At 42.5% G+C, this 17,027-nt stretch overlaps 1 protein-coding gene across 1 annotated transcript; it reads right to left on the bottom strand.

Annotated features, from left to right (window-relative positions):
- Nucleotides 1-9,360: 9,360 nt before the first annotated feature.
- Nucleotides 9,361-16,925, bottom strand: ING2 (inhibitor of growth family member 2). Its single transcript, XM_003133342.6, has 2 exons — nucleotides 16,576-16,925; nucleotides 9,361-11,533 (listed from the first exon to the last, which is right to left on the bottom strand). The coding sequence occupies exons 1-2, from the start codon at nucleotides 16,745-16,747 to the stop codon at nucleotides 10,863-10,865; spliced, it is 843 nt and encodes a 280-aa protein (XP_003133390.2). The 5' UTR covers nucleotides 16,748-16,925; the 3' UTR covers nucleotides 9,361-10,862.
- Nucleotides 16,926-17,027: the final 102 nt, after the last annotated feature.

Genomic DNA, 17,027 nt, shown 5'->3' with positions numbered 1-17,027 from the left:
GAGTCAATGGGAACTCGTCCCAGTATTTGAATATGATCCATCTTTTCATGTTATGGTTTAGGGCAATGTTCTCAAAAAGTTTGAAAGGCGCCCTACTTCCTAGGGATATAAGTAGGTATTATACGGGAAGTGGGTGTTATAAGTATGAGTAGATATAATATCTGAGAAATCTTTTTTTTTTTTTTTTTGTCTTTTTAGGGCCACCCCCGAGGCATATGGAGGTTCCCAGGCTAGGGGTCAAATTGGAGCTGCAGCCACTGGCCTACACCAGAGCCACAGCAACACCAGATCTGAGCCACATCTGTGACCTACACCACAGCTTCCGGTAATGCCTGAGGGCAGGGATTGAACCTGCATCCTCATCGATACTAGCCAGATTCGTTTCTGCTGAGCCACGATGGAATCTCCCAGAAATCTTCCCCAAACCTCTAACATGTACCTTCTGAATTTCCAAGAGGTGGGGTATAACATGTGAAGGATCCCAGTTTTCTTAGGCCGATTAGCACTCCAGGATCCACAGAACACTTTGGGAAACTCTGGTCTGGGGCATAACTCCACCCCAAGACAGAGGGTATTGCCCAGTTACCACAGGAATGCCCTTCTCATTCTGTGCACTATGCTTTTACAAATTACCTTTTCAGACTATTTAAATCATCTTTGAATTGTCTTATTAATGTTAAGAGTCAGGATGAGGTAGAGCTGAAATGGGAAAACACATCAAGGAAACATATGACACTGTTTATGCCTGGGGATATGATCATGTACAATAATATTCTCTTTTATAGTATAACTTTTGCCTCTTTGCCCCTCAGAAGGACAGACCTCAGTGAAATCTTACAGGTAAAAGAAAGAGTCAAGTATCTGATATAAGAAACAAACAAAGTAATCCTCCAGCAAATCATCTTTTATGATCTTATATGTAAAGTAGTTTAAAAAAGAAAAAAGAGGAGTTCCCGTTGTGGCACAGTGGTTAAAACAAATCTGACTAGGAACCATGAGGTTGCGGGTTCGATCCTGGGCCTTGCTCAGTGGGTTAAGGATCCGGCGTTGCTGAGAGCTGTGGTGTAGGTCGAAGACGCAGCTCGGATCCCTCGTTGCTGTGGCTCTGGCATAGGCCAGTGGCTACAGCTCCAATTCGACCCCTAGCCTGGGAATCTCCATATGCCTCGGAAGCGGCCCTAGAAAAGGCAAAAACCAGAAAAAAAAAAAAAAGAAAGAAAGAAAGAAAAGAATAAAGAAACATACCTTTTGCAACTATTTTGCAACTCCCTGGATTTACAAACCACCTGCTAAATTATTTAAAGTATTTAACCACCTGTTAAAGTATTTGAGCAGGTACTGCAAACTCTCTCACACATAAAGTACTTCTTCATGAAAGTGCCTTTCCACAACCCTAAATGCACTCTTGTTAGCACAAAAGGACGGAAGTCTTGTTTCAGATCTTCAAATGACGTGAGAGTGATGTTTTTTAAAAAAATGTTTAATATCTTAGTTCCGGATGATTAATAATTTAATCTACTACCAGAAAGAGAAATCTAATTAATTTAACATGAATTTTAATAAAGACTTAAATAGAAAGACAGTAATTTAGATCCTTCTATATTTTTCCCTTCTCTTAACCAGCCTTGCACAGCTTCTTTATTTCGCATGGTGCAATTACAAAAGCCCCACTCAAAGACATCTTAGTCAGAATTATCCTGAAGGAATGCTAAACTGAGGTAGAGGTAGAAAATATTCAAAGCAGGAGTTCCCGTCGTGGCGCAGTGGTTAATGAATCCGACTAGGAACCATGAGGTTGCGGGTTCGGTCCCTGCCCTTGCTCAGTGGGTTAACGATCCGGCGTTGCCGTGAGCTGTGGTGTAGGTTGCAGACGCGGCTCGGATCCCGCGTTGCTGTGGCTCTGGCGTAGGCCGGTGGCTACAGCTCCGATTCAACCCCTAGCCTGGGAACCTCCATATGCCGCGGGAGCGGCCCAAGAAATAGCAACAACAACAACAACAACAACAAAAAAAAGACAAAAGACAAAAAAAAAAAAAAAAAAAAAAAAAAAAAGAAAATATTCAAAGCAGTACTCAAGCACCATAAATTCAGAGTGAAAACTACAACAAACTTTGTAGTCAAAACTGAGGGACTTTCCAATCGCTCTTTTGCTATGGTTTATAGTCACTTTTCTTCATCTGTGCGAATTTATCTAACATATCTCTTTGCTTCCCCTAAGGCAGCTTTTTTAAGGATTAATATTCTTATTTTAACATGATTAAATGCAACGTTTCCAGTTGTAGAAAATTAAGAAATAAGAAATATGAATTAAGAGAGATTTCATTTTCTCTTAAAATGAACATTCATTTATATTTTAACCAACGACTTTAGAGTTAAACTTTTGACATACCTTTTAAAGAAACTGAATTAGGTTTTAATATATATTATGAATTAGGAATACAACTTTTTTCATACATGTAATTATTTGTATGATTTACCTTTTTCAAATTGATGGGAAATGTAAGTTTATAACGGCCAAAAGGCAAATGTGGCCTAAAGATCACAGAAGAAACTTTCTGCCATTTGGAGAATGTTATGTCTCAGGAAGGCACAAAAGGACAATAAAAGTCTGTTTTGAAGGCCTGGAATTGTTATCTGCTACCATGTTACATCCTTGGTAAGTAAAACAAGTTAATCTCTTGGAACCAAAATCATTCCTTCCCACTGAGGCCATGATCCCACATCGCTCACCTAAAACCTGAGACCCTGGGGAGAAAACTAGCCAGTTGGCCCAACACCGTTGTTTATATGTGGGAAGTTTCTAAGATTAATGTACTATATAAATAAGCTAAGGACCCCAGTCAAATAAAGCAATTAGATATTGCTATTCAAAGCAAGGATACAGCAAAACACTGCTAAATCTGAAGACAGCCAGGAACAGGGAAGGAAAAAAAATCCACATATTTTTTAAAAATCCTGGAGTTCATATTGTGGCACAGATGGCTAAGAACCTGACTAGGAGGGTTCAAGGAGGATGATGGTTCAATCCTTGGCCTTGCTCAGTGGGTTAAGGATCCAACGGTGTCGTGAGCTGTGGTCACAGATGCAGCTCTGATTCAACCCCTTGCCTGGGAACTTCCATATGCTGCAGGTGGGGCCCTAAAAAGACCAAAAAAAAAATTCCAAAACCATATATTGATGCTCAGGTGCTACAGCCTCTCTGAGAATCCACTCACTTTTAAGCTAGACCCAAATTTGACCAGATGGTTTTCCAACACATAACATAAACTAAAAGAGGGATTACTAGAAGCAAGGAAGAATAAAAGTCATTCAAAGCAGCCACATTTATTTTAAAAACCAGTCTGAGGCAAGTAGAGGGAAGAAGAGTCCTCCATCCTGGGGCAAGATCGAAGGATATCGCTGCATCGATAACGGTGGGCAGACTTGAAAGACAAGGATGTCAAAGCTTTGTTTATTCCTACCAAATGCCAAAAAGGGCCGAAGGACCTATTTAAGATATCGGAGCAATTTTTTTTTTGTCATTTTTTTTTTTCTTTTTAGGTCCCCACCCGTGGCATATGGAGGTTCCCAGGCTAGGGGTCGAATCGGAGCTGTAGCTGCCGCTGGCCTCCACCACAGCCACGGCAACGCCAGATCTGAGCCATGTCTGCAACCTACACCACAGCTCACAGCAATGCTGGATCCTTAACCCACTGAGAGAGGGCCGGGGATGGAACCTGTGTCCTCATGGATGCTCGTCAGATTCGTTTCCGCTGAGCCATGACAGGAACTCCAAGAAATTGGAGAAATTTTTATCCAATATAATTCAGATGTGAAAAACTTACAGGTGCACAGCTACCCAACATAACAAAACACACCATTACACCAAATGTCTCATTCCTTCACTGTTTACAGCAGGCATGGACATGGTGGCGTTATCCAGTTAGGAAAAAAATTGGAGTTTTCTAAAAATAATGGAGACTGCTAAAGCAAGAATTCACTAACAGATGGGTTAGGAATAACTGAGGAAGTTATTTGGAAAATTTTCAGGATCTCTTTGGGTGTATGGGCCCAACAATGACAAGTCTGCCCAGGAAATCTCTCTCAACTCCCACAGAGTGACCCTGGAGGGGCTGCAGGTTTTTTTTTAACTTCAGATTAGAAAACAGACAAAAAAAACTCCTGTGGAGTCAGGATAATGTCAGCTACTCTCATAATGGTACAGATCATGATGGTCAACACCTCACAGAGTTTGCAGAAACCTTGATTAAATGGCATATTCCATCTGCAAGTAGCTAGATACAGGCCTTTAAATTAAGACATGTCAATATTTCTATTTTCTACTGATGGACAGGACTGAAACTGCAGTGGTTAATCTTCTGTTGCATAAAATGTATCCCAGAATAGGATGGTATAGTAGTGCTCAAAACGCTCTCGAGATGTTTCTGTTGTGGCTCAGCGGAAACGAATCTGACTCGTATCCATGAGGATGCAGTTTCGATCCCTGGCCTTGCTCAGTGTGTTAGAGATCTGGCGTTGCTGTGAGCTGTGGTGCAGCCCGCAGATGCGGCTCAGATCCTGCGTTGCTGTGGCTGTGGTATAGTCTGGCAGCTACAGCTCCGATTCGACCCCTAGCCTGGGAACATCCATATGCTGCGGGTACGGCCCTAAAAGACAAAAAAACCCCAAAACACCTTTTGATTACATCATGTAGAAAGACTCAGTTTGGTGTTTATGCCTTTTTTACCTTTACCGAAGACACACACACACACACACACACACACACACACACACATTTTACTAAGTACAGTTTTTCAAAAAGGGAGGTAGACTCTGGACTCCATTTTCACAGGCAATATTACACAGTTGGAAGTTGAGAACACAGCTGTTTTCATGATATTTTACAATCTTTTACTCACAGAAAGGGATACGAATATTCTGTTTACCAGAGTGATATGTTCCCTTTTAAAAATAAATTGACATCAAGAAGTCTGTCACTTTTTAAGACACATATTGAATAAGTCAAATTTGTAAATATAAAATTAGAATGACTTGTAAAAGTGGCAAAAATCCACCATGCCCATTCTAGTGTTTGACATTTAGAAAACCCTGCTTAAATGTCTAGTTACCACACATGCGAATGAAAAGCTTAATTTTACTTTATAAACTACTTAGTGAATTTTGGGACCAGCACTCCTTCCTATGGGTAAGGTTAAGGGGGAGGAATAATAACCACACTTTTAGAATAACTGTGTCTTAAATAACTCATTTGACAGCTGAACAAACGGCAGGTCAAAGACAAGTGATCTGACTGGGATACCAAAGGAGCCCACATCTGGAACTCCGGTCCAAAGCCCTGCCTTCTTGTTTAGGATGTGATAAAGGAGCTCTGGTTTCTCTAATTGATGTACAGAGGTGAGGTACCATGGTAAAGGTAACATCAAGATAACTTGTCCTTTACTTAAAATAGATTTGAATGACATCAAAACACAAGGACTTGATTCAAGGGCTGAAGAGCTGTCTAGCTTATTTATACCAGTTGCTCCTTGAAGACGGGCTCCTCTTATTTCAGGTGGGGGCGATGAGGACAGAGTCCCTCAGAGGAAGCCACCCACTGGGTATATGAAAAGGATGGCTTACTGTGGAGAGATTCTGAAATCTTCAGTTATTTTGTACATTGCTCTCTTTTTTCACACCTGCATCCAGGCTACACAGTGAGTTCGCCTGAAAGGATGACCAGACTCCAGCTGACCCTCAGTTCCGACTGGTACGTGTGGTCCCTTCACTTGCCCTCTCCTCAGTGGGCATTCTTAGAACTCCCAGACTTCCAGTACCTTCCCCATCTCAGCCCTTCACAAGGAACATGGGAACTATTAGAAGAGAATGGTCCCATTTTCCTAGGGCCAAATTTAGCAAGCTATCTGCATGTATACCCATTCACTCCAGAACCTATGCACCACTAGATTACAGACTTTTGCTTTGTTCTGGTCACTGCTTTCACCTCAGGACCTAAAATAGCGCCTTGTAAATAACAGGTATTAAATACTTGGATAAAGAAGTAATTTTTGAATCAATGAGTAAGAACACTGTCCTGCCTTGCTGCCCACGGGGATTCTACTCCTGCAATAACCCTCCCCGCAGCTCCCATCTGTCCTCTTCCGATGGAATTTTCCAATCAGCACAAAATCAGGCTCTTTTTTCCTTCGAAGTCAGAATCCTCCCTGGCTAACCTGCACCTCAACACCCCATTTCCTCTCCCCCTCTCATGAAAATTTGAGTTATCATTAGCTCCTGGCTCTGCTTCGATCCCCTTCTGCCCTCAATCCACTCCATCCAACACTTCATTGTTGTTACACTTAACAACAATCTCCCCATCAAACAGTTCATTCAGTCTTCATCTTCTGTGAGAGATCACTCCATCCTTGAAACACTCTCTTCACTTTTTGTTTCCATGCAGCTTTATCTTACTGAGATCTTGGTCTCTTTTGCTGGCTTCTCCCCCTTTCAAATGTTGGGGTACCACAAGGCCCTCGCCTCCCTCTTCTGCTTGCTTGGTTGCTGCTCACTATGTGGGTCCCTGAGCCAGCAGTGTCAGCATCACCGAGGAGCCTGTTAGAAATGATGGATCTCGGGCCCCACGAAAGACCTATTGAATCAGAATCTGCACTTTCAGAAAATTAGGTGACTCACATGCATACTAAAATTTGAGCAGATCTAGTTACATGAATGATTTCAATCACATGACTTTTTTTTTTTTTTTTTTTTTTTTTTTTTGCCTTTTAGGGCTGCACCTGTGGCACATGGAAGTTCCCAGGCTAGGGGTTGAATGGGAGTTACAGCAGCCACCCTACAACATAGCCCACAGCAATGCAGGATCCAAGCCACGTCTGAGTCCTACACCACAGCTCATGGAAACCACCAGATCCCCAACCTACTTAGCAAGGCTAGGTATTGAACCTGCATCCTCATGGATACCAGTCAGATTCTATTCCACTGCACCACAGCAGGAACTCCTCGCATCACTTTAAACTCCCTTCATAGGCTAACTCCCAAATGTTTATCTCCTGTCCCTTCTCCTAACTTGTTCAACTTCATGCTGGATCCCAGTAGAAATTTATCAGGCACCTCAAACCTAAGTGCAAAACAGAAATCTTTTTTTTCTCTTCTCAAGCCAAAATCCCAAGTCATCTTTGTCATTCCTTTGCTTTCTAATCTCTGGGCCAAAGTCCCCCTAATGGCTATACCTTTAAACATAGGCAAAGTCCTATCATCTGCCACCACTTCCACCGCTACCCCCCCCTTGTCTAAGCCAGCAATTTTTTAGTGTACCTCTACCTCCCGATCTTCACAGCAAGGCCCCCTGGAATAAATTTGCACATAGCATCGAGTGATCTTTAAATATAAACCCTTCCCAAATTTTCCACTATGGCTTCCAAAAGCCAACATTCCCTAGCCCCTCCCACACTGCATCAAATGCTCTCTAGTCAAATTGAAGTCTGTTCTATTCTCCTTGCCTCCAGATTTTGCCTGCCTCACTTCCTTAGAGAGACCTTCTTTAACCTCAGAAGTAAAAGGCTCACCCATCTTTCTACTCATTTTCCATCTCCTTACTCTGCCCTCCTTTCCTTTCAGCTTTTAACACAATTACCAGGCATTATATATATGATGACTCTTCCCCCTAGAATGTCTGGTCCATGAGCAGGGAGTTTTTTCTTTTTAAACTATCACTACTTAGATCAGTGCCTAGCACACAAGATGCACCCAAGTACTGAGTCTTCAGGTGTCACTGGTAGAACTGAAGGGGACAGGGGACAAACTCTCATGTAACATATCCACACTTATTTATGCTTCAGGGTCACACAAACCTGGATGCAGAAAATCCACTAGCAGTTTTCGGTAGCTTCAAATTTTCATGATATGGCAGTAGTTCTACAACTTTTCTGTTCATTTGAAAAACCTGCAGATCTTTTAAAAATTCTTAGATTTAAACTGCATTCCAAAAGAATTATTTCACAATTGCTGTGGCTGGGACACAGGTACCTGTATTTTCTGAAGCTCTTGAGGTAACTCCAATGTGAGGCTAGATGGGAAAACAGTGGTAAATAGTATGAGTTGGAGCATCTATTGCAATAGTATATGAAATCTATGATGCTTAAAGAAATCCTGGTCACAATGTTATACAAACTTAAGACTTCTATTTCCTGTGTGGTACAGAAAAAAAGGTATTCATAAAAATAAAACTGTTTCAAATATTAGGTCTTAAAGAGAACACATCTTCCAGGACTTCCCACTGTTTTCCTGTCAGGCCTATTCCAAACTTGGAAACTTGTATTTTCAGGTTCTATTCTTCCCTATATACTGAGGCAAATTTATGTATGAAAGTGTTGACCTCTATGTAAGTCACATCTGGAAGCTTGGGTGCAGGGGGCTTTGCACATATTGACATTTTTAATCGTGTCAGGTCAACAGCTCTATCCTGGTAACACGGATATGATCACTAAGACAAAATGCTATTTTCTCAAGAGAAAAGGATTTCTTCACAACTCAATATTTCTTGCTCAAGGAGCAATATAATCAACTCCAGTCATTAATCAAAATTCCCTTAGGACAGAAGCTAATCAAATATGGATTTATCTGCCTCTAAGCTCACTGTTAAACTGTGTTCATACCTCAGTACGAAGGACAAAATTAATGAAAAACAGTCATCTACTTATTAAAATCCACACTACAGGAGTTCCTATTGTGGCTCATGGGGTTAAGGACCTGATGTTGTCTCCTCGAGGATGGGCGTTCCATCCCTGGCCTAAGGATCTGGCATTGCCATAAGAGGCAGTGTAGGTTGCAGATATGGCTCAGATCCAGTGGTATTGTGGCTGTGGTGCAGGCCCATAGCTGTAGCTCTAATTCAACCCCTGGCCCAGGAACTTCCATATGCCACAGCTGTGGCTAGGAAAATGAAAAAATAATAGTAAGAAATAAAAATAAAATCTTCAGAGTTCTTGTTGTGGCTCCACAGAAACAAATCTGATTGGTATTCAAGGATGCGGGTTCGATCTCTGGCCTCACTCAGTGGGTCAAGGATCCAGTGTAGCTGTGAGCTGTGGTGCAGGTCTCAGATGCAACTTGGATCCTGCGTTGCTGTGGCTGTGGCACAGGCCAGTGGCTATGGCTCCAATTCAACCCCTAGCCTGGGAACTTCCATTTGTCATGGGTGTGAACCTAAAAAGACAAGATAACAACAAAAAAAATAAATAAGATCCTCACTACAGTGCAAATACTTTAGATTTCAACAGAACTTTGGAGAATAAGCTAACCATATAGTTCAGATGAATAGCCTGACACCAGATTTGGTGAAATGAAAAGCCTAAGAGTCACACAGGAGAGGAGGAAAAAAAATTTTTTTTTTCTTTTTTCCAAACAAGCAGACAGGATTTTTTCACGTTAATCAAAAAGAATCAAGATCATTAGATTAAGAAGAAATGAAGAATAAAAAGTATATTACACATAGATTTTAAGGACTAGTCAATCCACACTGCCCCCCAAACCCCTGAAAAACCAAAATATTCTCCAAATATATGGACATACATCCATCAAGATGCTTACCCTTAAAATAGCAGAATCTTGGAAAATTCAATTTACAAATACATTATTAATTGCATTGTTATAATGAAATTAGTTCATCAAACGTGAAGACACCAAACAGCACCAATCCCAGAAAGTAAATACACTATTACTTAAAATAATATATAACCACTGATTGGGACAGAAATAAACTACAGCCACTAGCAAAACTACTTAAACTACTGTTTGACATAAAGGCAGTATTTAATGACTAGTATATGCCCTTTTCCTGCTGGTAGGCCTGTGGCCAGGTATCCTAGCAGCAAGTCAACATGAAAAATATTAAATAAGATGCATTTTTAAAATTACTCAACCTTGAACCATGATACTGCATAATCCAAATTTTGCCAGTATGAGCCAATGACAGCATTTTTGGTATCCTAACTGTTCCTACCTGTCCCAATGAAAACAACTCTCTTACTAAGCACTAGATTAGGAATTCCCACTGTGGCACAGCAGGTTAAAAACTGGTGTTGTCTCAAACCCCAGCCCAGGGGGTTAAGGATCCAGAGTTGCCGCAGCTGTAGCACAAGCTGCAGTTCTGGATCTGATTCAATCCCTGGCCAAGGAACTTCCATATGCTCCGGGTGTGGCCAAAAAAAAAAAAAAAAAAGCACTAGATCAAATGGAGCTATGAAGCAGCAGGAAGGTACTTATAAGTGGGCTACTGACAGTATATCAAAATGCTACTAAGGAAAATACAGCAGCAAATACTCTAATAAGAGCACATTATTCCACATGGAATTCCAAATAATTCTTATCTCTAGTTCCTTAAATTCTTGGAAGACCAGAGATGAACAAGTGTATACATCAATGGGGCCAGGGAGAAAGAAGCACTGAATGGAATAGTGTTCATATTTCAAATTACCTGTGATAATTTGAATGCTTACAGAGAACTCCAACTATATCTAAATTTGTTTAAGCACACAGAACTAGCAAAACTTCGGTGTTTCCCCCCAAATTAGCACTGCAGTTTTAGTGAACTGAAATAGGCATGGTTTGGGAAGTTTTTATCATGTTCACGGCCACCCTTCCCTGTTCCCTGCTCCTTTCATCAGGTGATCTGGTTGAAAATATTTGGTAATTCAGTGCAGAAAATTAAGGTCACAGACAAAGTACAACAACTTTTAATACACCATTAATACTAATGATTAAAAATTATTGCATAGTCTTATGCATTTACCCTAAAACATTTTCTGAAAGTAAATTTCTGAAAGAATATATAAAAGACAAATAACCCTTTAAAATGTGGATGGCCTTTACTACCTCGATCTTCTATCCTTTTTTGTCTTTTCAGTACTTTTGTCCATTGTCTTCTCATTATCTCCCCTGCACTTTGGGCAATACCACTTCCCCTTTGGTTTATAGGTAAGTGAAACACATGAAAAGTGAAACCATTCAATTGGACACTGTTCATTGTCACATCCAATCATTTCCCCATAAGACACTTGGTTACATAAACAATATGTAGGTTCATTGGGATCTATTGCAAACTCAACAGGTGATGCTTCTCTTTCCTGCTTGGTCTTGGAGCGTTTCTTTTTCTTGGCTGACTTGGATTTCTTTTCTTTAGGTGGCTGATCATCACAGTCTTCAATCCCATTCGTCATGTGACACAAATCTCGGCTTTCACTGGTTCGCTGTCGGCGGGGTCTTCTTGAAGATCGTTCTGGTTGGCTGGAATCCATCTTCGCTTTATCTGAGGCTCGCTCACTTTCAGCAGGATCTTGAAAACACTGTGAATGTAGCTCCATTTGCCTTGCCCGATTTTCCACCAATTCAAGCATCTGTGTGACGATCTGAATTTTTTCATCTCCCAATTCTTGACTATTGATTAATGCTCTCTGGAGATGCTGCTGTAGGCGTTTTTTCTGGTTTGAATCATCTTCTTTCTTATATTTTTCATAGACATCATCAATTTCCTTCAATGTTTCTAAAAAAGGAAAAATTAAAATCAGAAGGCTATTGTGTGTTATTACACATAACATTTTCCAAGTTAGTTAATTTTCACAGAATTGGTACAGTTAGAATGAACTCAAACCACAAAACCCAATCCTCCATAGTATGAATACACTGAAAACATTTTCTTTCCATACAAAGATCATATATTATCCAATATCAAAGTATATTTAGAAATAAATTAATAAAAAGAATGAACACAAAACTCTCTAGTACTTATTAATCTATATAAAAAAGGATAAGAGGAGTTCCATGGTGGCGCAATGGATTGAGGATCCAGCATTGTCACTGCTGTGGCTCAGGTCACTGCTGTGGCACGGGTTTGATCCCTGCCCCATGGGTGCCGCCAAAAGGAAAAATAAATAAATAGAAGGATAAGAGATGTGTGGCTCATTTATAATCAAGTCTTTTACATGAGCAGGAACACTACGTCACTTCACCTTTCAGCTGAATCTTAAAACAACCCTGTCCATAAAATTTCCATGCTGGACTCCAACCATACAACTTAAAAAGGTTCCAGGATTAGGCTACAGACCACTGCCCAACTGTGTCTGTGGGATTTACAGTTTAGTCAATGACTTACTACCAGACTTCAGCAAGATACAACACTTTACTCTCACATCATCCCCTGGACATTTTAAAGCAAAGCACATACAAATAACTCTTGGCTTACCATCAGATTTGTTTGAACAGCTCTTTTATTTCATCACATGGGAGAGTCTGAAAATCAAACTATTTCCAGAGCAGGTTTAGGTTCAGGTTCTGGTATCAACTGACTAAGCTGCTAACAAAATTAGAGTAAAGTCAGCACTGGATCACTGCACTTTTGCAGATAACTCAGCAGTTGGGTCTCAGCTTTCTGAACTGCTGATTTAGGTATTGTATAGCATGTGGGATACACTTAAATCAATTAAAAATGGCTGAGTCATCAGAAGGCAGACAAAAATCTGAAAATATGGTTCTAGATGTCATCAAAAATTTACATAAGTTGCTTATTCAAATCTGTACCCTTTCTTATCCTCATGAAATAGAATGCTATCTGAGAGAGTTAGGAAAGGTGGAGAAACAAAAATTAACTCGAATTTATCACACCCACACCACGTGGCATACCACTGTTTTATCTTCCAATGTCCAACGAGAACGGAAATGTTAGAGCAGTAAAATACACACACTGGGAGTGTCTACAAGTAAGGTAACATAGAGCAAGTATTCACCACCACTTATGAACTAGCTCCTCCCTGGAAACGGCAGGTTCTCACACTTGGACATCTGTTTAACCTGAGATACATGACAATGTAACCTCCATATATCTGAGGGGACTCACACTTGCACAGCATATTTTTAATCAAGTTCATATCTAGTCCACTGGCCCAGCTAAGTATGTAAGTGGATTTCTTAAGAATCCAATTTTCGGAGTTCCCGTCGTGGCTCAGTGGTTAATGAATCTGACTAGGAACGATGAGGTTGCGGGTATGATCCCTGGCCTTGCTCAGTGGGTTAAGGATCTGGCGTTGCCGTGAGCTGTGGTGTAGGTTGCAGACGCGGCTTGGATCCTGCGTTGCTGTGGCTCTGGCGTAGGCCAGTGGCTACAGCTCCAATTTGACCCCTAGCCTGGGAACCTCCATGTGCTGCGGGAGCAGCCCTAGAAAAGGCAAAAAGACAAACAAACAAACAAACAAAAAAGAGAATCCAATTTTCCTCCAGAAAAATAAGTAAATTATATATTTTCCCCTCAGACACATAAAATTTGAGGTTTTAAAAATGAATAAACCTTATTCCAAATATTCTATATCTAATAATCAAGAATTAGAAACTAATTATATTATTTCATACCAACACATTGATACTATACACGAGGTAAAAATTCACATTTTTAAAAGACACCTTAATTATGTGGTGAAAGAAGAAAGGACACTAATACTTACTAAGGCCCTTTTATGTGACTTTTTCATTAATTCCCACAGCATTCCCATGAGGAAGCCACCACTTCTGGATGTGAAGAAAATGAAACTCAACTGGTAACAACTCCAGACTCTGAACTTTGTCAGATCTGCTAGTCTGACTCTGCTGTTTAAGCACTTTCTACTCAGCTGCATGGAAGGCACTTGAAATTAAGTACTAAATTTTAGTTCAAAGGTTATTTACTCAAGAATTACAAACAAGAATACTTATAAAAACTGAGGTTCCAGTTTTTAACCATAGCCCATAATAATTTCACTCAAATGTGAGATGGTTTTCTTCATTTCTCTATCTTTAAAAGTTTTTAAAGCTACTTTTAAGGTTCTTCTGTCATTTCTTAAAGTGTCTCAAATAGGTTGGAGAGAAATTTTTCGATGTAATGTATATCACTAATTATTACTATAAGTATTAGATCTAAAAACAATATTTTAGAACTAGCAAATAAAAAAAACAAAAAAAAACAAAACAAAAAAAAAACCTAAAAGCCAGAGTTCCCATTCTGGCTCAGTGGTTAATGAAACTGACTAGTATCCATGAAGACTCGGGTTCAATCCGTGGGTTGTTCATTGGGTTAAGGATCTGGCATTGGTGTGAACTGTGGTGTAGGTCGCAGAGGGGGCTGGATCCTGTGTTGCTGTGGTTGTGGTGTAGGCCCGCAGCTACAGCTCCGATTAGACCCCTAGCCTGGGAACCTCCACATGCCGCAGGTGCAGCCCTAAAAAGCCAAAAAACCCCCCACAAAACAAACAAACAAACAAAAAAACCTACAAAAAAAACCAAAAACAAACAAGCATATAAAGCTAATGGAAAACTGTGAAAGTTGAGCTTAGTAAGCATTGTACAGAGTAAAAACAAGATCATTGTTTTTACGTTTCTTTTGAAAGTAACTACAATCTAAACGGAGCTAATTTTTTTAAATCTCTCCATTTTTGAAGGCCTAATCCTGTCTCTTGTGTCGTTAGAGCTACTTCTGTCAACTCTAGAAGGTCAAGATGGCAGATTTCCCTGTAATAAACTGTCCCTCCCAACTCAAATGAAAATAGCTTGACTTTTGTAAAGGCAAATACATCTTTAAAGAAATGTAAAAGCCTGCAAGTTTTACAAAGTTCAGAGTTATGATTATTTGAAAAACTAAAGTTGTTCAACATACAATTCTTAAGCACACATATAACATTTTTAGGTTACAATTTCAAGTATGTGCTCCATGTCTATAGAAAATACCTTTAGAGAGTACTTAAAAAAAAAAAAAAAAAAAGCTTAAATAATTTAAAAACAAGGATGTGCCCCTGAAGTAGCCAGGCTGTGGAGTCAAACATTCCCCATTTAATCGGACAAGTAACTTAAAACTCCTTGTAAATTTTAATTTATCTGCAAAATGAATTTTAATTTCATAGAGTTGTGAAGATTAAATGAGATAATGTTCTGGACGTGGTGCAGCAACTGACGGTAAATAATCTGTATTATTTCACTACTCCCCCCGCATAAAGATCAGTCCTCTTAATCATACGGGCTCAAAATAAATTACAGATTAAAACACACCGAGATGCTCTAAAATCCTACAGGCCCAAAAATATCACCCTTTAAGAAACGGGTTCCTTAGAGACTAAATCACAGGATTAGTGACGTGCCGAAACAGAGAATGGGTCCAAGAAGTTATCCCTTTAAAGTCCATATGGCTGGTTACACATTAAGTCCCAGATCTGTTCCTTGATTCAGGGTTATTAAACGCAAACGGCTCCCCATTTAGACTCCCCTTCTGGCGAAAGGCGAAAGGGCCACCAATGGAAAATAATAAATAATACTTTCTGTAAGAAAAGCTGAGCCCCAGTCCTAGCCTCCTGGATCGGACCACAAAGGGTGACTAGTGCCTCAATCACTTAAACTTGGCAAGAGGAGGGACTCAGGGTTTAAGGGACGCCAGGCGGTTGCCCAGTCAACCAACCCACATCCTCCAAGGGCCCGGAAGTGACGCAAGGCCCGGAACCTACGCGGTGCCAGGGTCAGGGACGATCCCAGCATCTGACAGTGTCTTTGTCGTGATTGAGTGGTTCGGAAAAAGTAAAAAAAAAAAATCACAACAAACAGTCCCAGATCCCAACACTGAATCTCCTGAGAACGAGCTAACTTCCCGCACAGCTCCCACCCGTTTCCAACCAGCTAGCTTCGCCCAACTCTGTGCGAGACCAGCCATCCCCGACACTGGCCATTCCCGAGACCGGCGGGAGCGCGCGTGTCCTCGCCCCTCCCATGTCCTACGTCACGGCCTCAGGCCCCGCCCCCAAGTGGGGGCCCTCCCCGCCACACACACACACACACACACACACGCGCGCGCGCGCACACACACACACACACACACACACCCTCTTCCTTCCCCGCAGGGACCCCCCTAGCCCTTTAACCATTTGGCTGAACAAGTTGGGAAAGGCTACGGCCCGGAACTTTCCCTGGGGCGGGAGAGGAGACTACTATTCCCGAGTCCGGAGCCTGAGAGCCGACGGAGGGACCTCCCCGGAGGCCGCCTTCGCAGCCCTCTAGCCCCCTCCCCCTCGCACGTTCCAATGCATCTGCTCTCAAGGAGTGGGGGCCCACCTGGGGGGTGGGGAAAGCCAGGCCCAGGAGACCAGCGGGAGTCCGGCCGCGGCCGGCCGCTCACTCCCCACAGCCCCGCCTGGCCGTACACTCCCCGGCCGGGGCAGGAGGGTCTGCGGCACCGGGCAGGGGAGCGCCGGAACAAATGCTTGCTGCTTAAAATGGCTGATTCCCCTCCACACCAGCTGCAGCCTCCGGGTCTGCAGCGGGGGCTGTCGAGCCGCCCCCACCTCCACCCTTGAGACTCCAAGAGAAGTCCTCGCCGACCGCAGGGGGAAGGGAGGGCCGCGAACCCCGTCTCCAGTCCCGTTCTCCCGTCCCACACACCAGACCCCTCTGTACACTCGGGGAGACTGTCACAGGAGAAATGGAAAGCGGCACTTCCCCAGGCAGGCTCCGAGGGACCGTGCCCGGCGGCCAGCGGATGAGTTGGGGGAGGACCCGCACAGGCAGTCCCGCGGCCCCTACCTTGATATTTGTTGTCCAACTCTCGCAGCACGGACACGTTCCTCTGCATGTCGTGGGGCAGCGACTCCACACACTCGAGGTAGTCCTGCACGTAGCAGGTGAGAAGCCGGCTCCGCTCCCCGGTCAGGAGTGCGGCCGACGAGTAGAGTTGCTGCTGCTGCTGCCCTAACATCCTGCCGCCGCTGCTGCTCCTCGCCGCCGCCGCCGCCGCCGCCTCCGCATCCAGCAGCCACTCATGCAACAGCCACGGCCGCCGCGGCTCCTCTGCTCCGCAGCCCGGCGCCGCGGGGACACCCGCAGCCGCTCAGGAGGGCACAGCCGAGTCCCCCGATCTCCACTCCCCCCAAAAAGAAGCCCTCACTCCCCGCCCCCGCGGTAACAAGCCCAGGGGCGGGGCGAGATCTGGGCTCCCTCCTTTTTCCCCTCCCTCCCCAGGACTAGAGCAGCGGGGA

Source organism: Sus scrofa, chromosome 15, assembly GCF_054392235.1.
Source record: "Sus scrofa isolate SSC_HxYL_T2T_F1_AM1 chromosome 15, Sscrofa_HxYL_maternal_Yorkshire_Landrace_v2.0, whole genome shotgun sequence".
Classification (NCBI taxonomy): domain Eukaryota; kingdom Metazoa; phylum Chordata; class Mammalia; order Artiodactyla; family Suidae; genus Sus; species Sus scrofa.
Note: the sequence above shows the minus strand (reverse complement) of the source record. Positions and strands in the feature narration are given on the sequence as shown.